Raw genomic sequence first — 23,564 nt, forward strand, 5'->3', positions numbered from 1 at the left:
TGGAAGCAGTATTGTTTCTCAGGGTTATCGAACTGCTGCAGTTTCAATAAACGGCAACATTGTCTCATGATCGATGACTGAAAGTGATTTGGAGTTACAAATGGCAGCTGTTAACTGATATTATTTTACATTTATTATTTAAAGTATTTAACTGGGTATTCATTTATTACATTTATGATTTATGATTGTTTATGCTTGAAGAATCAGGGCTTTAGATATGAGTCTTAAGACATTGCTCAAATGTGCCTCCTTCTCTGAATCTGTGCCCCAGTTTGACCCCCTCCATTTCTAAACCTGCACCTCCAGATGCTTATTCAAACTGCAGTGAAACTCTCACTCATTTCAAAGGCATTTGTCACATACATACAGTACTATTATATCTTCTACAGTATAAATCAATACTGAAAATATGCAGTTAAGCTTTATTTTTAATCTTAAAATGCCTTTCATACATAATGTCTTTGAAATATGAAATATGGAGTTATGTAGCTATACAAATGCAGGTGTAGCCCTCATACCACTGTGTTTGTGTGTGTGTGTGTGTGTGTGTGTGTGTGTGTGTGTGTGTGTGTGTGAGGCAAGGCTGTTTATATTTAAAAGAAAGCAGCAGCCCATCTGTGCATGATAATTATGTTTATGTTAAGTACAGCAGAACAAACGAGCATTCGTCATTCATCTATTCACAGCCGGATCAGTGAGACCCCATGAAAGACAACATAACAATGTATCTCAGTTCATCCCACAGCTGGACTCAAACCGAAAGGAGACCACATGCTGTCCTCCTGATGTGGCCGCTCATGTTTGCATCATCATTTGATGTGATGATCCAGTTTATTTATTTATCTATTTTATCTCGCTCTCAGCTACAGTTGAGGTTTCTAAAAGCAATGGTGATGTGTAGCGGATGGTAATAAATATGCAGATTCAGACACAATGAACACCTGTTGTCCGTAGGTGAGAACATCATCAGCCTAACAACAAGTGTGATATCATGTGGCTCTGTTAAATCAGATGCGTTGTCCAGCCATCTGGGAGATCGTCACACAGATTTCTCTGTGATCCTGAATGTGCCCAGCAGGTGGCAACATGTTTTACACCAACCAGAGTACTGCCACCCAAAGCAGGCCTAGGATTAGCCGGGAGGGCTTTTTTGTTTGTTTGTTGTTTTTTTGTCTTAAGTGTTGAATCAAGCCAATAAATGTTTAATTCATTACAGCCGTGCTAGTATGTGCTTATCTGCGCCAGAGCGCTCTTTCCACGCAACAGGATGCGCACCTGTTCTCTTGTGATGCCTTAAAGTGCAGCTCGTGATGAAGAGTTTCGGTCTAGAAATAAAGTAGGCCTACTTTTGTGTTCATGCAGTTGATTTAAGTTGAGTTTTTGCATAATCATATTTTAATATCTTAACCTACCGGTGATCCACCCGACAAAAATAAACTGGGAAACACTGCCTAGAAAACATTTAAAACAAACTATCCCAAAGGCTGTGTCTAGATGTAGGATATTCGTGACTAAATGCAATAAAAGTTACGTTTTCCGACTGCACTGGAAGGCAGCACAAACTCCTGATCCGCCTCGGAAGCTTTGGGGAAGTTTGAGTTTCTCCTGAAGCGACAGGGCCGTGGGATGGGGTGATGTGACAAACAGCGGTCAAAAATGTGAACAAAGTCGGAGTCACGATCAACAAATCTCTTTCCTCACTGAAGCATCAGGGAAACATGGCGAATTCGAGTTCTCCTCTTGTGACCTCGGCTCAGGCTCACCGCGCTGAGATCCTGGAAAATCCGCTCCGGGTGAGTTTGTTTGTTTAAGTTGCATACCGTTTGGTCAGGTGAAGGGGGGGGACAGTTTATACTGAGTGCAGCATAAATGGTGTGATGTGAGACAACTGATTATCGCTGATCGTTTCAGTGTGGAACAGGTACAAGCTTTATACCGATATATTATGACTATGTTAAATTATTTGATGAGACTCTTAATCTAAAGCTGTGAGAGTGAGAGTTTTCCCACCCAGGGGAAGTCATTTATTTTAGAGTGAAATGTATATAAAATGCATATAAGTGCAATTCCATTCAGAGAGAAAATTTCAAACATAATATTAAAAACAAACTGCTTCCTATAAAGATTAGAATGGAAAGAATACAGTACATGGTTTCACACCTGTTCTTTGTTCCAAGCTGTGACTGGAAAAGGCAGGCATTCAGCTCCATTTCTCCTGAAGCTTATTTCTTTCCTTTGCTCTCTGTATGTGAGATTTAAATCATGCTGAACCTGTTTCAGCTGCTCGGCTTCACTGCAGAGATAACACTTCGATGTTTGTACACTTTTTCTCTCTCTTTTTTTTTTTTTTTTTTTTTGGAACTTTCAGAGCTTTTGGTAACTTCCTTGACCAACATTTGGAGCAGGAAGTTACACATTAATATCCAAGAGGAGATTGAGTTAGCGTGAAAAACAAATCCTTGAAGTCAAAATATAATCGAGCCTCCGAAGCTCTTTGGGTAATGAGCACTCAGTGTGGATGAGGAAGCCAGACAGCACAGAGATCTATGGATGTTGGCACTTGTCAGGACTGCTTTCTGATCAAGTGATCATGACTAAATCATTGTGCTGAAAGGTCTTTTCTTTCTTTTGAACTTTGTGGACTCTCCTGATTCTGTGCAGTAAGTTGAGTAAGTTGACTGTTTGTGTATGGCATTATCTCTCTCCCGCTGTGGGTGTGTTTGCTAATGTCCTGTTATGTGTGTGTCAGTCCTCTGCCCTCCTACTCTCACACAGAGACACATTCTCCTCCTGCTCATCTTCCCCTGTCAGTGTTTCACTCTTTCTGCCATGTTTCCTCTGTGTGACATTACCAAGGAGAGAGAGCGAGAGAGAGAGAGAGAGAGAGAGAGAGAGAGAGAGAGAGAAAGCGAAGGAATGAGAGGCGTGAGTAGTGAGTAATGGCCCATGGGTGGGCTGTGAGAGAATAGATCTACTGTAAGAGTCTCGAACAGCTGGCTAATGGTCCCAGCTCCCCCTCTGTCCATTGCTACCCACCATCCCAAAGAGCATCTCGACATTCAGGGGACAATATCAGTCTGTCTCGCACTTTAAATGCCTCTCAGGGTCGAAAATGTTTGCAGTGTTACGGAGGCACACCGCAGTTCTGGGAGTTTGTCCCATTGGCCGGCTCAACTTTTTTTCAAAGTGAGAACAGAGGACATCCACATGGTCAAAAGGTCTTTAAAAGCAGTTCATTCTGATATAAATATATATATATATATATATATTAGTTTTTCTGTTGCAGATGGGTAACAGTTGTGTAGAATTTGCTTGAAGAGTTTCTTTACTACTTAAAGACTACATTGCCAGTTTCCATGGGAGGTGAAGAAGGTGGGTGATGGAAGACTCTGCCACTAAAAATAACTCTTTAGCAGAATACTTGTGCAACAATCCTGTGCTGGTTAATATCTTGCCTTTGTCCCGATAAGAGACATGGCAGGTCATTTTTCACAGCTACTGGCTCCATCTAACTTGCTGTGAATACCATCCATCCCCAGAGGATTAATGTAAATATCTTTAGTTACCCCAAATGTGATTATGCAGTCCATCCTGTCTTGTGTTTGTATTATTGGATGCACCTTAAATATTGTGACTTTTCCTTGAGAACAGGACAATCTTGTGATCTTCCCTCACAGCCTTTCAGTCAGTCAGCAAGTAGTTTATGATAAAATCTTTGCAAGGAGTGACAAAGGCAGTCTGTGGGGGCCCATTGAGGCTTTGCTGGCAGGCCAGTAATTAGCATATTTTCATAACTGACCTAATAAAGGTAAGATATCAACACAGACAGTTTGTCTTCATCCTTCTCCCTTTGTCGTGCTCTTTCTCGCCCGTCTGTGTCCCTGAGCTTCCTCTCACCCATGCTTCTTCTGTGCCCACCAGCTCTGAGCAGAAAGTGAAGGGCTTCATCCACAGATCAGCCCATCCCAGGGAGGGACAGATCCCCATTGTCAGTGGACACAAAGGAACACGCTGTCTGTCTGTCTGTCTGCCTCACTGTCTGTGGGTCAGTGTCCCAGTGAGGAGGAGGAGGAGGAGGAGGATCAGTGCTGTCATTCCCTCCATCAGCTTTAAGGCCCATTCAGCTATAGTTCAGTTTGAAGCAGGAGATTCAGACTTGCTGGTTAACAGTTAAACATGCTTTGCAGATGGGTTCAAGTTTGCTTTGTGCAAGCTTATGAAAAATGTGTTTGTCGCGTAAGCGGCTGTATGTATGCGTGTGCATCTGTGAGTGCGTTGGAGTCTGATGCTCAGTGCAGTCTTGTAATAGATGGAGCACTACTTCCATTTGGGCATGGCTCATGCAAAGTTTGTCCCTTGAGGGTGAAAGACTACCAGTGAGGAATGATTAGAAACTCAAATTGACTTTAGTCTAACATTTATGTAATCAAATTTATGCAACAGACTAACTGACTGAGATTTAATTAAAAAGACATACAAGTACAGTAATTCCACCACAGGGTCAGAAAGTCTGTAGTGAACAAACTGCGACATGTCCTTGATTGTGCCTTGACGATGAATGTCATGCAGTTCACAGAGTTTTTGCTGACTTTTGCATTGTTGATGCTGATAGTCAAACTGGCTCGACTGCTGCAGCTGGGCTCCTGCTGGAGTTTGTCTCAACATGACTTTTAAGTGCTGAGTGACAGAACACTGGGGTCTTTCTTTGATCTGTTGCCTGGTGTCCTCACAATCAGTATCAGGGTCAGGTTAAAGAATTCACGCAGTAATTTTGACGCTTCTTGTTTAGAGTTTGGCAACAACATTTAAAACTAACCATGCTGTTGAGAGTCTGTCTTGTGTCCTGTGCTGTTATGCTGTCAGTCCTTTCCTTTCCTTCCATTTTACGCAACTGAATCCCACCTTTGTAACAAAGAAATTACATTTTGACAAAGCTAAAAGAGAGCTGCGGTATAATTAGCTTTCACATGTGACTGGCCTGGAGCAAAGCTACAATTATAGAAGACTTCATCAAATGCACAAACTGGAGTGGTAAAGGAAAAGTCCACTAAATAACTGGATGGAAGTGGACTGGGATGATTTGGGACGTTGCATCTAGTTTGGAAGCCAGTTCTGGATTAATGTTCAACTAATGTGCTCATGAATAGTAGTTAATCTTTGGAAATGAAAATTAATTACATATTATGAAACTTTAAGTGACCAGGGAGTAGATATAATTTTCAGTGTTTTAACAAGATAGCTGAAATTTTTGTGAAAGAAAAATACAATTATTACTCAAAGCAGAGTATTTACATCACAAAACACGTCTACAGGGGATTTTCAATGAAGAAGCCAACCTATTGACTGTATGATGTGTGTATAATGATATAACTATATATATAACTACTGAGTGTTGTATCATTATGTACATGTACAGTGTATGATATATTGGTTTATAATTACTGATGTGTAAATATGCTGGGGATAATCTCAGTTCCTCTGTATAATTCCAGGTAGTTTCAGTGGTAATAGCTCTTCTATAGTCTGTCACCGCAGTAACATTAATACTTTATCAGCTGATATGTTTTCTATCAAAAGTCTTTAAAGTAATATTATTCTAATGTAGTGAAGTAGAAGCACAAAGTGGTATAACATGTTAAAATTGCTCTTAAGCACAGTGCTTGAGTAAATGTTACTTTCGACCATTGTATAGATAAAGAGGCCTTGACATTTCCCGTGTATCTACCATAGAGGGGAGTTTAACAAATGTTATTTAAGCTCTGTAAAACACCAGTGGTGAAAGTAGTAAACACAAATACCACACCACACAAACTGAGTTTTGTGATGTGAACTGACAGCAGTTTGGTTTCCATGAATAAAGTGTGTTATGTTTGCTAAGTAAGCCGACAAGCCAAAGGCACTCCCAGTGTACTGGCCTCGCCTGCCTCTACTGCTTTGTTTGCTCTTCCTGTGACAGGAAAACTCTCTCTCTCTCTCTCTCTCTCTCTCTCTCTCTCTCTCTCTCTCTCTCACTTTATCTCTCTTGCACTCTCTTTCTCCTGCTTCCTCTCTCTCACACACTCTTGTGTGGATTTGTCTCCGTCAGTGGATAGAGCATTAGGCTCTCGTTGTCTGGGCGAGGTGCATGATTCCTGCTGAGACCACATGCACTGCAAATGCATCCCTTCCGCCAACACAGAGAGAACAAAAAACAAACTAAACAAGAATAATATACTTCAATTAGACTGAATTCACTTGCTGGCAGGATTCATGCAATGTGAATGAATCCAGTAAAAGGTGAGATGAATCTGTTCTAACACTTTAAATTGCTACATCTCCTGTGTGAAGTCTGTCGAATAAGCTATCCTCAGGGCGTACATCCACCACCTTGTACTCTCAATACACAGTTTCTCCCTCACACACAGTCAAACACATCATTCTGCCCCCTGGTCTCGCTCAGTATCAGCCTGCAGCCTCCTGATGGGAACAGTAACAGCAAAATAGTGGGCCACTTACTCTATGTCCTATAAAGCTTGACAAGGTTATTGATCTTGGTTTAGTGAACAGAACACAGCTGGCCCAACTGATGACACTGTCTGTCTGATCATAAATTACCACTGAGCAGCAGTCATCTCTTATACAGCCAGCCCACCTCACTCTCTCTTGTCTGTCTGCTTCAGCATTTGAGGATGGAGTCTATCATTGCACTCCCACACACACAAACACACACTTTTTACCTTGATGTGATATCAGTCCCTTAGGAATCTCATCATCGAGCTACCCATCTGCTCCCCACCTCCTCCTGCTCCTAAATCCTGTTTACCTCTTACACACTGCAATCATCACACACACACACACACACACACACATATATATAGACAAACACACACGCACACTGCAGTCTAAATCCTGTTTACCTCCGGAGTGGTATCATCCTTGCTGTAGGTGTGTTACAGGTCAGTGCACTCATCAGACTTAGTGTCAAGGTGAATGTGGCACAGAGGGTGAAGGGGAGATAGAGGCAGACTGTGAAATAGTGAGTAAAACTCGAGTGCATGTGGTGGCTCTGAATTTAAAATTACCTTGAAATCCACTTGGCTTAAATTCTTTATCAGGCTGGTGAGGAGATGATGAGTTGTGTTATGCAATAAAGAGGGTACAACACAAGTGGTTTTACTTTAAAGTGGGCTGTTGGATGGATATGGATATGTTGTGTGATGATCAGATGAGTCAAAACTAATGGAACGTGGGTTAGGTTTAAGGGAAAACGGTAATCTTTCCTTATTTCTTCACCTCTACTTTGCTTAGAAGTGAAGAAGGAACGTTTTGCTTTGTTTTCTTTTGGTGCACAGACTACAGATTCTGTGGCAGTGGATGTGTTACTCGTAGTATCATCAAACATTTATCCACAGGAAACAGAATGTATTCCAGCCATGTCAGGAAATGCAAACAGTCAATCTGGGAACTGATTGATTTATTTAACAATGGATTTTGTCAGTTTTGACTGATGGGTGCAATCAATATGGATTTATTATCTTTGGACATGGATTGATATACTCTCTATATTGAAGGTCTCATCAATGTTTGTTTTGTCAGTGAAGCATGACTTCTGATTAGACCCTAATTGAACCCCAAGCTGAAACGTAATTCTGTGTCACTTGTGAGTTAGTTGTCTTTCGTAGCCTGACAGAGGCTTGTTAGAGGAGCACAGTGTGAGGCACTGGTTTTTAAAATGGGCTGTGGATGATTGATGATGATGATGATTTAGCAAATATTAGCATGCTAACACACTCAAGTAAGGTGGTGAACATGGTGAACATTTTACCTGTTAAACATCAGCACGCATTGTGATGCAAGTTGGCATGCTAACATTAGTATTTAGCTCAAGCACCACTGTGCCAAAGCACATACAGGAATTGATCAAACAGATGATGTGTGTTCCTATAGGCTGATGATAAAATGCTTAGATATGACTTATTTGCAGTAAGGGCAGCAGCCCAGAGACCTTGGGGGTATTAACTAAGTACAAATTTTGCTTTTATTTGATCCAGTGCTGCCTGCAAGGAATATAATATGTCTCCAGTGAAAATAAATGTTTGTTTATGTGTTCAAAGAGCCAACTAAGTGTGCTACATATTATTATTTTACAATTTCTAAGTATGAAGTAAAGTTAGTAAGAATACCTTTGCATTCAAGAACAGCTGTGCAGCTGGGATGTCAGATGCTCAGTGTAAGTCTAACCTGCACCTCACTCACGCTGTTCTAAGCTCAGATTCTCACCCTGCGGTTTAGCACATCTGAGGATGAGACCCTCTCATGTTGCCGGTGTCATTAAAGGAAAGGTTACTAAGCTGCATTTTCTGTGGAGCTGGACCATCCTCATTTTGTCTAGCATTCCTATGTATGCTACTGCTACTTGCTTTTAAGAATAAGCTATAATGACAGCTCCCTGCCCTCAGTAGTGTGAAGGGATTTTTTTTTTACGCATTTTCATTAAAGATGTCTAATAATGTGCTCCGACAGAGTGATAGACAACCTGATAGCGTGTTTGGACACCAGAGGAATTCATTTACACTTTAGTCCTCTGCCATCCTTTGTCTACAATCTCATTGTCAACAATATCACATGGATAATGTTGACAATAACCCACTGCTTGTCCTATCTTGCAGAATGTGCTCCTTAATTTGAACATTGACTCAATTTTTTCATGTAGTGTTACTGTCCTCTTTTCCATCTTTTTTTCTTACTAGACCTTTCTCTCTCCCTCTCATCTTCCAGCTCGCTCTTCCCTCTTGGTTTAGCTCCTTTGTTTAACTGTGTATACTGTGTATATCCCTTCTCTCCTTTCTCTCAATGCCTCATCTTGCTCATAATGCTCTTTCAAGGGATAAATACTTGGATGTGCTTGGCTGCTGTTACTTCTTTTGCAGTGATTGAGTTTCTTTCTTTAGGTTTTCATCATTTGCATTCCACCCCCACTGCACTCTTTCATTTCTTTGTAAACTTTATCCACCCACAGCCACCGGTATGTTTATGACCTAAAATTAAATTTCATCTTGGCAATAATTTTCCTAGCATACGGGGGGAAGTAGCCTGGATCATTCTTGAAACACTTGGAATGAATGAATCCTGTTTCTTCTTTCATCACTTAAACACTTGTGTTCCTGTTGAGTCTTGGATACAAAATCTACCCATTGGACCTTTTCCTGGTATGAGAAGGACCTTATGATATTGTGTATATTTTAATACCCATAAAAAAAGACTTTGACAATACAAGGCATATTTTGTTGACAAGATTTCACAAGAGCTGTACATGCTTTGTCTCCATGCTAATGGTGTGGCTCTCTGGAAGGTGATTCCAGTCAGTATGTCCTCCACTTTGGTCCAAACTGGAAAACCTTAACAGCTATTGGACATTTTGTCATGAAAATGTATATAGGCATCCATGGTCTCAGAGGATGAATACCTACTGCCATATAGCACCTTCATCTGATCAAAACAGTAATTTCTCCAATACTTTGATATAATGATCATCCATATATCCATCCATCCATCCATTTTCTATAATGCTTATCCATGCAGGGTTGCTGGAGGCTGGAGCCTATCCCAGCAGACAATGTTCAAGAGGTGGGGTATACCCTGGAGGCTAGCCAATGTGCATGTTTTTGGGACTGTGATAGGATGGACCCAGACCCAGACCTGCAACCCTAATAGCCACCATACATTGTTTTTTGTCTCATTGTATCTCATTATGCCATGAATTACACATGTTTGTGGATTTTATACACTACACTATGACTGTGAACATGATAATTTTGCTTACTAAACATCAACCATTTACAATTTTCATTGTCAGCATGTTAGCAAGCTGATGTTAGCATTTAGCTGTGTCTCACGGAGCTACTATATGGCTCTAAACTGGTAGTGCTGTGATAATGTACTGCTCTGACAGACTTTCCCACATTACCAACCCGTGTCAACAATTCACACTACATTGTCAGAATTCAGTCCTAATGACCAGGGTGTTTGGGTGTTTGTGTGTTTAAAGGTGTGTCTCAGAACTTGGTGAGGTGTCATGTATCGTGGGAGAGTTAAGAGGCTGTGGGAGTGTTTCTGTTTTGATGAAAGTGTGTTAAATACCCTATCTGTGTTTGTGTGCTTTTCTTTTTACAGGCTGTGAATGTGTGAGAATTGAAAGTTTGATATCAGGAATCGATACAGGACTCTGCTGCACAGGAGCACACACACTCACAGACACACTAGTGCCTTTGAACAAAACAGCAATGGAACAACGCTCTCTTTGGTTGTCATGGAAATGACAGATGTGACAGCTGGAGGGAAGACTCGTAGCGAGCATTATGGGCTGTTTGGAGTTGTTGCGTGACAAGTAGAGCGTCACCTAATCTTGTTTCTGTTTACTGTTTGTTCCAACAGACCTACCTCCTGGGAATCATCATCTCCATATGTGGGAATGTCCTCATCAGCATTTCACTCAACATACAGGTAGGAAGCGCTTGAATCCAGCTGTACAGCAGACACTTAATGCTTGTAAAGACTAATTTTTCCTCTTTCTGTGAGAGTACTTTTCTCCTGAGAGTTTGGTCTCCTTTTAGCAGACTCTCAGTGTGTTCATCAGGATTTTAGTAAATGTACACTTCAGCACCGGCTGTGTGATCTGCTGACATATTTACAACATGCTTTGTGCGGCAGAAGAGTACTTCATGCCAGTAAACTGTGTTTGAATTAGAATTTATAGAAGTGAATGTACACAATAAATACCTTTTGATTGAATAGTGTGATTAGAAATATAATTTGCCAATAATGTATTCAAACAACAACATGTTTGTACTGTGTGCGAGAACCTGATTCTTATTCTAATTATCCTCTAAGAGTGAGCTTATAATGCATCCCCATTGCCATATCGGCACTACGTCAAGTTAAGTATTAGCCATTGTCTTTGAGCTGCATACCTTAAATTAGAAGTTAAGTATAATCCAAGCATACATCCTCTAGCTTCTCCCAGAAGCTGAGAAGTAAAAACATTACTTAGCTTTTTTCCACATCATGTTCAGATAATACCAAGATATGTCCTTTGCACAGTCACACTCTGTTTAACTAATTCAAGAACTCTTTTGATGCAGGTGCAAAAACAGGGGTGTTTGTGGCATGCAGGGTAAGACAGATTGAGAGGGTGTGACAGCTTCAAAAAGTGCTGGAAAGGGCTGATAAGCATTGTTTATAGGTCAGCATCATCTTGCATAGATAAACCTGTTAATGTTTGCTTTGAATGAATTCCTACATCATTGTTCTGAGATGAAATACTAATCATTAGAGGGTGTTGTAAGACTCTGTTTGTCTCTGAAATTGCTCCTTATTTTTGATATAGTGGCTGCATGTGGCTGTAAAGTTATCTGTGTGATATATAAGTTTGTCTTGTGCAGCTCTCCAGTTACTGGATCTGCTTAATCTGTCTGATGCCTCAGGCTCCTGCTCCCTTCTCTTCCTGACAGAAATATGCCCACGTCCGTCAGGCTCAGCGTGGCTCCAAGCCCTACTACACCTCTGTGATGTGGTGGTGCGGTGTGGTTCTCATGGGTGTTGGGGAGCTGGGAAACTTTGCTGCTTACGGCTTTGCCCCAGCCTCACTCATAGCCCCGCTGGGCTGTGTGTCTGTCATAGGTAAGTGTGACCTTTTTTACCTTCATACATTATCCATGCGTGAAGGCAGGAGGAAGGGTTGCTTCCTCGGGGAATAACAGGAATCATTTGAAGTCATGTGAAGTCTGTTGTTTTTCTTCTGCTCTTGTCAGGCCTCTTCATGCCAAGGGCTTACATCACTATATGGTCAGAAAGTCTGGCAGATTTTTCTTTTGTATGTGACATTCTCATGCATTATCAATACAGAATGCTTTAGTACAATATAGGTACTACAGGTGTCCAAAATTTCCATGTGATGAGAGAGAGAGAGAGAGAGAGAGAGAGAGAGTCTTTCCAAAAAAGATAGGAGGCAATGTTTCAAGCAGTTTTAAGCTTTCAATTTTACAGCAGAAATAGAGGGATGTGTCTGGATTTGTTCTATATAACAGTCAGTGGATCTTTGGAACAGCAGTCCACTTCAGTGTTACTGAAAAAATTTTCTTAATACAATTTTGTCAAAACTTTAGTAAAATATTGGACTCAAAGCTGTGGCTTTGAGAATTGTGGTCACACTTGGCCAGTGTGTAAGCACACAAGGTATTTTTGACTATTCTTCCAGTTTATATCCATCAGTGGACCCAGGAGGTGAATGTGTACATTTCCACCCTTCTCATTTTATGGGTGATTCAGAAGTCCAGTCATTCCTGACACTGTAAATACAGCATCCCTCTCCAGAAATGATCATTTTTACAACCCACACTGTGAACCAAAGCTGTCATGAACTAAGCCGGTTTCATTAGCCAATCAAAACAAAGCCTGCCCAGTTTCTTCAGCTGGCAGTGCAAACACTCCAAACACAGGTTAAATATTTAACAGGTTCACTTCTTACCTCCCGCCACCCATCACTCACTGCGCTGGAGGTGGTGGTGACTCATGGATATTAATGACAGCTATTACCTCGACGCTTTAAACGATTTTCCTATAGTCGCCTCTCACGAGCGGATGAATGGTTTAAATAAAGCACTAAATGAAACCACAAATCTTGTCAAGAAGACCGCACGTCATGTTCATTGTAGCTTTGCACAGTGTTATGCTTACATCAGTGAGCAATTACTTTAAAAATACTTGTAGCACAATAACAGGACCAAATCACTATATTCCACTGAGAGCCGTAACCTCTCAATGTTACGTCAGGGTGTGTAAAGCCGATGCTACTCTTTCAAGCCACAGGTATTAACAGTTGTGTGCTCATTTTACTGCCATTATCATCCCTTATAAAGCACTGATTGCTACACACTAGTGTTGGATTGGAGTGTGCATGAATAAGCCGAAGTGTGTCTTGAAGCATCTTGAAGAATTAACAAAGAGGTGAAAGGGGGCAAAGGAGAGGAAGAGGAAGATGTCTGCAGCTGTGACACGGACTGTCCTCCTCAGAGCTAACAAGTGGATCCCAGGGGAAACTGTGCAGGTTGCTGTATGCTATCCACACTCCACCTCTCACCTGATGCTGACTCACACTGCACGCAAATGAGCAAACACACTCACTGTAGTTGTGAGTAAAAACAGCCAGGTGTAGTGTGTTTTCTTTTTTGGAGACACTCCGTAGGCTAACACATACACTCACAGCACCCCTGCTGTGCTGTTGTGCCTGTTTTCCAAGAGCTGTATGAAGGCTCGGGGGGAGGGGGGCGACAGACAGTGGGGGGCCTTGGATGAGTAAACAAGAGGGAGGCATGTGGTTGGAGGGGTGGAAAAGAGGGGAAAGAAGGCTAGATGCTGAGAGGAGAAGTTGGTGAGGGGATAGGATGAAGGAGAGGAGGCAATAAGGATATGAATGAAATAAGACAACAGGCTGAGATGTATCCAGAATGGAAAGGAAAGGAAGGAGACTGCGCCAGCTGATGAAGCCACTGTCATCCGCCTGTCCCTGCATGTCACACTGCAGCTCTGACGCTCCATGGAGAGCAATTACTACTGTCCCCATCCACAGAGCCCACCAGGCTCTATTAGGAATGACAGCATCATCCCAAATGCCGTTGTATGGAGCAGAGCATCGGCTCTCTCTGTCAGATACCGTGTCACTTCATGCGAAAGAGGACGAAGGCTGGCATGGTGGGAATAAACAGAAACCTGATTCACACACACTGCATCAGCATCGCTCATAGATGTCAGACCTGCAGCACTGAAGCATTGACTAAGATGTGTTGTTGCACTGTGTGAATCAGGTAGATTATAGATCTTTGGGTGTACTTAAGAAATGTTCATTTGAAAATAGTGGAATATTTCGAAGTTTGGTTCGTCATTTAGAACCAACTAATATTGCATGACAAAACCCCAGTACGTATGTTACAGCCTTTGTATATTGTTCAAGCTTTTCTGTAAGCCAGTCTTAATACTCATGCTTTCACTGACAAGAAAGCTTTCAGAAGTCACTATTTTTTGTCTTTTGTCACTGTGAACATACAATATGTGCAAAGTGTCAGCAGTTCCTACATTTGAGCTTCCCTGGGAGATGACAGCTCAACTTTCCCTGCTTTCATCCTGCTCATGTCAGACCCGTGCGGTGAAAGAATATTTGACATGGTGTGTTTTCCCACAGGGCGGTTCACATCTCCACACATCTATGATGGAGCACGTAGTGGGGCAGTGCTGATCTGATGCACACCTCCATAAACACACGGGAGTAGTGACAGAACTGTGTACCCCAGAGGTTTCTGTTGCCACTTTTCTCATTTTTTTTATCAAACCGTGTGAATCTCACTTTGTATGGAGTTGCTATGGTTACTTGTTAGATCCAGCTGGTCCCAGAGGCAAAAAAGGAGTCCTAAATGTGTATGTGAACATGCTCGCAGTATGAAATATTTAACAACAGAATGTTTCATCAGAATACCAACGAGGGTTTTTATAAACTTCCAATTAGGCAGTAATGTCTCCGGGGCATCGTGCACGTCCATGCCTTGTTTCACACGTTTCCTCTGACAGACACTCTACTCGCCTGATTTTGTTTATGCTTTTAGCCACTGACAATACTTGAGGGGAAATTTAGCTTTAATTCAGCTTGAATTTTCATTACTTGGGTTTATAAGTGTTGTCTACAAAAACCTGCAGGTGCAAGCATTTGCTAATAACGCAATTGTGCTCTACAGCCAATGTTTAGCACCCATGTTGGAAACGTGTCTGTCATGTCACGACACCATAGTAATCCCATGGGTGGCACACTGTGTGTCTCTGACATATTGACCTGTTTGGGGATGCAACCTGTTCACAAACTGCTTGTCTGTTTTTTAGTATTTTCCAGCAATTTGTCCGTTCGAGTATTCCGTCTCTGTCTGCGTGCCATCACCCGCATGCCCGTCTGGCCGGCTGGCAGAGGCTCGCTGCAGTGTGCCCAAAATCTCCCAGCAAACACAGCTGCCACAGCTGGCTCTGCTGAAATATTGGTGGAATATGTAACTACAAGGACTCAGTAGTTTTAAGTGTCGAGGACTTCCATCAGAGCAGCCACAGTGTGTGTTATGTAAACTGACCTCCTCACTGTGACAGGCTGCTGTCACTTGCATATCTGTTTGCCTCCCTGTCAGGCTGTCCACTGCCTGTTTGTCTTCTGGTTTGTTTTTCTGTCTGAGGCAGTTAGTCCGCCTGTGTGGCCATCCATCTGTGTATCTGCTTGTTTATCCGCATGTCTGTGTGCCGGCATGCATATCTGTCTGTCATGCTATCCGTCTCTGTGATAGCCAAATGCCGTGTGTTTATTCGTCTCCGTCGGTTGGATGCATATCCCAGGGAAACATTAAGAAAACTAATCTGAGGCTTAGCTCATGTGAGACTGATTGCTTTCAGCGTCACAGTTTTTGACAATGATATTGATGAATGGAGCTGTGAAGAATGAGGCATGGACTAACGTCTTGCAGTAATTTGATGCTGGTGTTATGAAGCCCTAATGGGTTCCATTTATCTAAGCAAGCTGACAGATTTTATCAGGCTGATCAATATAAACATGTCAAGCACTGTGTGCGCGTCATGTGCGCATGTATCTCTTTATATGAACAGACATACAATGTAGTCTCACTCTGCACATGACTGAGTGCTTGTGTGTACATGTACCTGTTTATCGTTTCTGTGCATATATATGTGAAATTACGGCAATACTCGTACGTTGCACACTGCACTGCGCAGTTCAGTCTGATTACTCTTCATCTATTTACAGTATTCATGCGTACAACCAGCAGTGTAGTCTGCAATACTATTGATGTAATTGGTATTTTTATCAAGTCAATATTCAATCAAACGTATGACCTTGCTTTTGATTAAACTGACTTGTTGCATCAAAAAATGAATCAATACAGATTGAGTCTGCAAAAAAGCAGCAAAACACCAGAATGTTATCACTGTCAAGGGATAAGCATTGATTCTTATGTTAATTTGAAAAACAACAGAGAACAAATTGTTTTCGGTCAACAATTTAAATCATTTGGTGTTTTAGATTGTGATAAATTGCTTTTTAAAAAAATATACACTGTGTATAAAACTGTTGGAGTTCGTATTCAACCTTATTGAACAGTAAGGGCAGCATGCTTTCTTAGCAGTCAAACTAATCTGAATATTTTTCACTTTGCAGCCAGCGCCATCATATCTGTGGTTTTCCTCAAGGAGACAGTGCGTGCCTCTGATATTGTTGGTAAGCATAAATACTGGAGGATCATAGGACTTGAAGACATACACATTGTCTCAGATTGCCGCTTTGAGAGCATCTTAGAGTTCAGATATATAAAAGTGACTTAAAGATGATCTCAGTGCATCAGAGAAATGCTTCATAATGACTGAGAAAAGTGTCAGACATTGAATCCACTTGTTAAAAAGTGTGTTGCTGCTATTGGAAAGGAAAAGGCCCCATCTATCCAACAGACATATCCTATTTTATTATTCTATGAAACACTATTGTTTGCTGTAACAATTTGTAAAGGCTGCAGCTAAATGACATGATGATGGTGATGGTCGCCACAATGACAATCATTACAGCTGCTAGATTGGAAATTAATATCAGCACCACTCAGCCCTGCTTATTGTTGGTTTACTGGATAAATCATCAACAATTTTTGCCACTTCCACTATTGTCTTGTAATTGCTGCGTAACATTGTCAGCCACATGTTGGAAACATTTAGTTGCATGAAAGTTATGTTTACAAAGGGGGAAATCGCTGAGAGCAACCTCAATTTTTGCAATCTTTGCTTTTCAGCAAAGCACCATTTATGAAGGCTTGTGCAAAATTTAAAGATAAGGGTTAAATTTGACAAAAAGAGACTAAAAATATAAATTAGTTATATTCATCCATGAATATGGTAAATTGTAAGTTCAGCAAGTCGGAGAGTATTCTGAAGGTGAGCTAGAGTCAATAGCTCTGTCATATTAATATAAAGAAACCTTTTGATTGAGCCTCACCACACTCTACTCTCTTTCTTTCATAGGTGGCACCTTGGCGATAACGGGAACATATCTCCTGGTGACCTTTGCCCCCCACACTTCCACACACATCACAGCCCATCTGGTCCAGTACTATGCCATCAGCTGGCAGTTCCTGCTTTACTTTGTATGTAAACCATTTAAGTTCTCCTGCCTGAGTCTATATGTGTAAGCATGTTCTTGTTGCCTGGGAGCTACTGTTTTTTGTCCAAATTACTGACGTATATAAAGATGGACAACACGTCTCAAAAATGAAGCCAAAATCTCAGGCTGGCACATTATGCAAGGGCTGCCACCTTAACGTTTTACCCTTTTTTACAGCTTCAACTAAGTAATTAAAACCAAACTTATGAGAAAAATGAGCACTTGAACATACATTAGAATGATAAGGTGTGTCTAAAACCATTTTTGGAAGAATTTATTTGACATGTATCGTAGTTTGAGGTTTGAGCTTTTAGTTTGGTCTGTGTTCCATATGCTAACATGGAGGATGCGGGATTTATGACCTTTACAGCAGTCAGCCACCAGGGGGCAATCTAGATGTTTTGGCTTCACTTTTGGGCAGCTCTCATGTTGTCTGTGTCTATTTTACAGACAGTGGTCCAAATAGATTACTTTATATTGCTGTGTACTTCTAGCAGCAGACCACTTCCGCATCTAACATGTCAGTGTATCCAAAGCAGCTTATGTCCTGGTGTTAGTGAGCCTCTCCCAGAGGAGCAAGAACAGGACTACTCTCAAGGGTTAATTAAAATATTACATTTTTATTAATCCCCTATTGAAGAGTTTGCCAATAACCTGACCTCTGAGGGTGATGAAATTATTTGCTGCAGACATGCAATTTTTTTCTGGCTCTTATGGATGAACTAAGTTCTCTGTACGGCTGTTACGTTTGTTGAATTGATGGGGAGCGAGTCTGTCAAAACTAAGATTGTCTCTGCTTTTGCACTTCGTATTAAAAAAGATACTGCCCCCACCTCATGGTCTGCAAGTGCATTAACACTCACCCTTGAGCTCTCCTATTCCTATTTCGCCTCAGGCAGGGATGGCATAAACATAGCCGTTACCATAGTGGCAGTTCTGGTACAGAGCTGAAACAAAGTGTTTTTCTCAAATCCTATCACAACATGTAAATGTTAGCTCAAATGTTGACACCAGCCTCGATCGAAAACACCTTCAGTGGTTTTTAAGGAAGTTTTCTGCAGTAGAAGGTCATATCCTACTGCTTTTTTCCATTGATCCCAGCACTCCCGTGATAGAAGCAGAGAGAGAGAGGCAGCTCTGTGTTTTCCACCTTTCAGGTTAAATTTTGTTTGTAGAAACACATTGCTTTGTGTAATTGAAGAGTGAGGAGCACAGAGAGACAGTTTGTGCCAGTTAGTGTGACACCTTTGATCTGTTGTTGAGGAAACTATTCATAGACCCCAGAGGATCTGTAGTCTGTTGCATTTCTTATTTGTATCCATTTTTTATTTTGTACTGCTTACTACAAAATCACCCCTGATAAAATAATCCTTCAAGTAAGCCTGTAATGATTTTGTTTATGGTCTGAGAGGTGTTGATTCAGCTTGTCCACCACGAACTAAACACTTAAATATTATCACACCAAATCTCTCTCCAAAATCCTGAATATTCCCTTTACTGTTTGTGGAACAACCGATTATCTGCACATAATCCTTCAAAGCAGACTGAGATGAATCTACAAGGACAACAGCTAGCAGCTCATCAGGGGTGCTAGCCAGTGGTGTAAACAGTGAATGTGTGGCCTGGCTAACAGTGCAGTCATTATTCATGCACTTCTAAGCATTTCTCTCCACGACATTCCATATTCCACTCTGTCTGATTCTCTTTGCCGAACCAATGCAAACACACCCAGAGAAGAAAAGGCAGCCATTCTATGAAAAACAAAAAGTGTTCAAGCAGATATTAGGAATACACAGGCGAATGGATAGACAGACAGACATTTTTAAATTGAGATGGTCTCTCTGTCTTTGGCTGCACTGAATGATGGTGTGTAAAAGGGTTAAGGCTGTTTTCCATTTGTGGCAATGGGTTGTGATAACTCATCAGGCCGCAGATGAATAACGTCCAACAGTATGGGATTAACTGCAGGTGGAGATTAATCAGAGGAAATTTAAATATCTATGACTGTTTTCTCATTATTCCCAGAGGTCATATTATTAGCAAATGATTTCATCTGAAAGGACTATAGTTTTGGTGCCGTTCACAGTGGCCCAGCTCTTTCTAAATCCATTTCCAGTACTAATGAAATCTTGTAATAAGCCCTCTATTAAACATATTTATAGAGACGGTTTTGAGTTGAGAGTTGGTTTTGAAAGACATTTAAAGGTCAGCTTGTTCTTTTTTTCCGCAATTCTACTTTTGTACTCATTTCTTATTCTCCATCCATTAGAGCAGTGTGTTATCAGAGGTCCTTGAACAGCTGAATGCTATTGGACTCACAAGGACAGCCCGAGGCCCGTCTCATTAGAGCCCAGCAATTCATTTCATTTCTCTGGCACGGCCATTTGTTTCAATTAAAACTCACTGCTCACTGCCTGCATACAGCACTTTGTAATATAGATAAAATGATCAATAAAAGTACAATTTAAGTGCAAATCTGATTTTCATTTTCTGTGCAAAGTTTGAAGAAATGAAATTCACACTAATAATCTGTTACCCCCCCCCCCCCCCAAATTCACTCTCTCAACAGTTCATAGAGGTCGTCATCTTTTGCATCCTGCTCTATCTGTACAAGAGGAGGAATGTGAAGCACATCGTCATTGTGATGCTGCTGGTGGCCCTGCTTGGTATGAACAAATGGAAGCTTTCTGATTGAGGGCAGGGGTTATGGATTAAACCATTTTAGGCAGTCAGAGGTTGCTTTGTTGCCTGGCTACCAAAAATGGACCTATGCTCTCTTATTGTTCCAGTTAATAGCTGAGAGTAGAGCACAATGGAAGAAAATAATTCAGTAAAACTCACTAGGGCAATTAAACACCCACCCCAAAGCCAGCATGATCCAGTGAAGAAGTTCTTTATTGCTACAAGTTGTTCAGCTAAATGAAGCTGATCTGAATTGTCTCTGTGTTGTTGCAGCCTCTCTGACAGTCATCTCAGTCAAAGCTGTATCAGGGATGATCACCGAGTCAATTAAAGGTCAGCTGCAGCTCATCTACCCCATCTTCTACGTCATGCTTGTCGTCATGGTCGCCTCCTGCGCCTTCCAGATCAAGTTAGTCAAGGGTTTCTCTCTCTACTTCTGTGTACCATCTTTTATTTCTCTTGCCGTCTTTTTTATTGCTCAAATCCCTTGTGTTTGCCACGGGCGAGATGCAATTTTGGCTTTCCAGTTCCTGAACAGACTGAGGAAAATAATATATTGGACATGGTGACATTGTTCCTGCGGTACACCTACACAATTATGATGGATGAATAGCCTGCTACCAATTGTCTCTATAACCAAGGTCATTTTATTCACTGAACCTGTCACAACTCTACAGATTTCTCAATCAAGCAATGAAAATGTTTGATGCCACAGAGGTGGTCCCTATCAACTTTGTGTTTTTCACCGCAAGTGCTATTGTTGCAGGTAGGTCAAGCATAAAGCTGTCACTCTCTGTGGGTTATACTCAAAGCCTTCTGTTTTCATGTTGAAATAAGATAAGTCAAGCAGTATTCTGTATTTTTTATTGTTAACAAATCCCATGAAAAGACCAAAACAAACAATGAATTGATCCAGTAGGCCACCGGTATCCCCTGCATAGTCTAACATAGCTTATTCTGTGCCCTGGAGCTCCATTCTTGTCCAAAAAAATGATTAAACATGCATCACTGAACCACACTGTTGCACATCATGACATGTTCTTTTATAACCACTGTAGTTTATTTTGACAAATACATTATTCGGTCATGCTGAGTAGTGTGCTGTGGTCCGTTGTTTTCGGACATTCCTAGGAGTCTACAACCATGCCAGTGGACTTTCTGGATTAGGCTTTCAGTATGCTAACATGGTATTGCTAATTAGCATTGAACACAAAGGGCAGATGAGGCTGATTGGAGTATCTTTAGTTTTACAGGCATTTGGTCATAAACCAAATTGAGCTAAAAGTGAAACTAGATATATTTTGAATTCTGAATTATTTTCATATAATTTCAAAGAGATTTTATTATCAAAAGTCTTCATTATTCTTTCAGTAATAGTGTTTATTTTTTGTTGTTTGTTGTTGTTTGGAAAAGAGGAAGGATCTCTCAAAAGCAATTTTGTCTGAGGCAAAGATACATTCTGAAACACGTGATTTAAACCCATTTTTGACAAGTAACTATGTGTTATTAATTCCATTTCCTTGTTTGTTATCCTCCTCTTTGACAAACTGTTCAGCCGCTGATAACATGATGTCATTTTAAGTTATTTCCTGTGCTGCTTCAGTGGAGTGTAAGAGCAGAAAATGTTCCAGCAGTCCAAAACATCAACATTATACACCATATTTTGGTCCTCTATGGACACAGTTTGCCACTGTTGCCATAGAGGAGGGAAAGCCATAAGACATGTGTTGATTTGAGTTACTCTCACCTTTTCTGAGAATCTCCTGTGCTGATATTGCTCTTGGTATTATTATTATCATTGCTATCTCCACCTACACATATAACCCACAATTGACCACCATGAACAATAAATTGCTGACATATTATATCTGACAGTACAGAACATCTGGGGGTGGGCTTCTCCTTTAAGATTAACTTAAAGGAAATTATTGTTTTAGTCCTAAACATGGTGGTGGTCACATCAAAAGGCTTGTGAAGTGAGCTCTTCGGCACAGGAAAAGAGAAGACATACAGTTCTTTGTCAACTTTTGCCGAATGAAACTGTCACTGAGAGGAAAATGTTTTCTGTTGTTCACTCTGATGGTTAATCTGTGATCCTGAACATTTTCTGTGTATGCTCTTCTGTAAAAATCCTCAAACTTTGCTCACCCTAGTGTGATGAGTACTCTCATTTGCAAGGCTAGGTTTCACAAACAAAGCAATTGAGGTAATCTACATATTTTGTGTCTGTGAGAAGTGAAATGCATTTTAATGGGCTTTTTCATTTTGCAGGGATAGTATTTTACCAGGAATTTGAAGGCTTGGCTTTGCTGAACATTTTTATGTTTCTCTTCGGGTAAGTGTTGAATAACACACCAGTTAATTGCAGCTGAAAATGTGGTATTGACTGTAAGATGGTATCAGTCCTTCCTGAAACTCTTTTACAGCTGTCTTCTATCTTTCCTTGGAGTGTTCCTGATTGCTCGAAACAGACCAAAAATAAAGCAACAAGATCGCAATTTCATCGCAATGGACAGGATCCCTGGTAAGTTTTCGATCAACTCCCTTCACAATACAGAGTTACGTGCGGACCAGTTTGTATCGAGTATGGTGAATTGATTAGCCAGCACCGACAGTATGAATGCGCTGGCAGTGACCCTGGATTTATCTGACTGCTAATGTCTGGCAGCCCTGGCAGCAGGGTCCATCTAATGAGCACTGCTGTCCGTGTTCACAGGGAGAAGGCACACAGACAAAGTGCAGCCTGAGGCAAAGACTCCGACATACGGATCGCTGGCAGCCAAACTCATGTGCAACAGAGCTGGCCAAACAGACGATTCATAGGACCTGCTCCATCTGTTAGGAGTGTAATTTCATGAATCTCTGTGTGCATGCTTCTTTCTGTGTACTTCAGTGATATCTCTATTTATAGAAATACACGGTAGGCATCGATTCAAACCAGTGCCAGCTGAGCGGCAGTATTGGTGGCCATATTGGTCTGTTTATGTCAAAAGTGGCAAGTGTTCGTTTGGATTTCAGTGTTTCTGCTGAATTAACAGTATTTCCAGCAGGAAATAGTCATTAGGAATAACTGGTGAGGAAAAATTGAGTTTAAATGAAACACATTTAGTGTTTAATTTTTTTTTCAAATCTCTAGGAGGTCACTATGTCAAATGCCCTCCACTAAAACATATGTATTATGTTAATCAGTTGAATAAATTGGTGTGTGTATGATCACTTGTCAAGAAACAAGGACAAAATCTGATGTTTCAAAAATCTGCAGTTTTCATGTCATATTGCAAACTAAGTGCACTACTGCCCTCTGATGGTGGGGGAAGCTCAAAGTTGATCAGTAATCTTAGTACGGGTGTTCAGCTGAAGTGGAGTGAATTCATGTGATTTGAAATCACAGTAATTCAGTGGTAGTTGTACAGATCTTCCCTTGTGGTTGATCAGTTTAGGTTGCTCATTTTATATATTGCAGGTTTCATCCATGTGTGAAATTACTTGCACGTACATCCATCTGAAACCTGTTTCCATGGAGTTGTAATATAACTTGTCTAAAAAGCACTAATGCCCAGCCTCCCTGCCTTTATTTACCTCAAATAAACCTCAGACTACATACTCAACTGCACCAAACTTTAGTGTTGCCAGGCAACAAAACTCTTATCTGCCACCTACA

General features: G+C 41.0%; 1 protein-coding gene across 1 annotated transcript; it reads left to right on the plus strand.

Moving 5' to 3' along the window:
- The first annotated feature begins 1,512 nt into the window (after window positions 1–1,512).
- Window positions 1,513–23,454, plus strand: LOC124064359 (NIPA-like protein 2). The gene is made up of 11 exons (XM_046398750.1): window positions 1,513–1,793; window positions 10,414–10,482; window positions 11,490–11,658; window positions 16,235–16,294; window positions 17,083–17,204; window positions 19,791–19,887; window positions 20,177–20,312; window positions 20,581–20,669; window positions 22,175–22,238; window positions 22,330–22,427; window positions 22,620–23,454. The coding sequence occupies exons 1-11, from the start codon at window positions 1,719–1,721 to the stop codon at window positions 22,724–22,726; spliced, it is 1,086 nt and encodes a 361-aa protein (XP_046254706.1). The 5' UTR covers window positions 1,513–1,718; the 3' UTR covers window positions 22,727–23,454.
- The last annotated feature ends 110 nt before the right edge of the window (window positions 23,455–23,564 follow it).

The sequence above is a fragment of the Scatophagus argus genome, chromosome 9 (assembly GCF_020382885.2).
Source record: "Scatophagus argus isolate fScaArg1 chromosome 9, fScaArg1.pri, whole genome shotgun sequence".
Lineage (NCBI taxonomy): Eukaryota > Metazoa > Chordata > Actinopteri > Scatophagidae > Scatophagus > Scatophagus argus.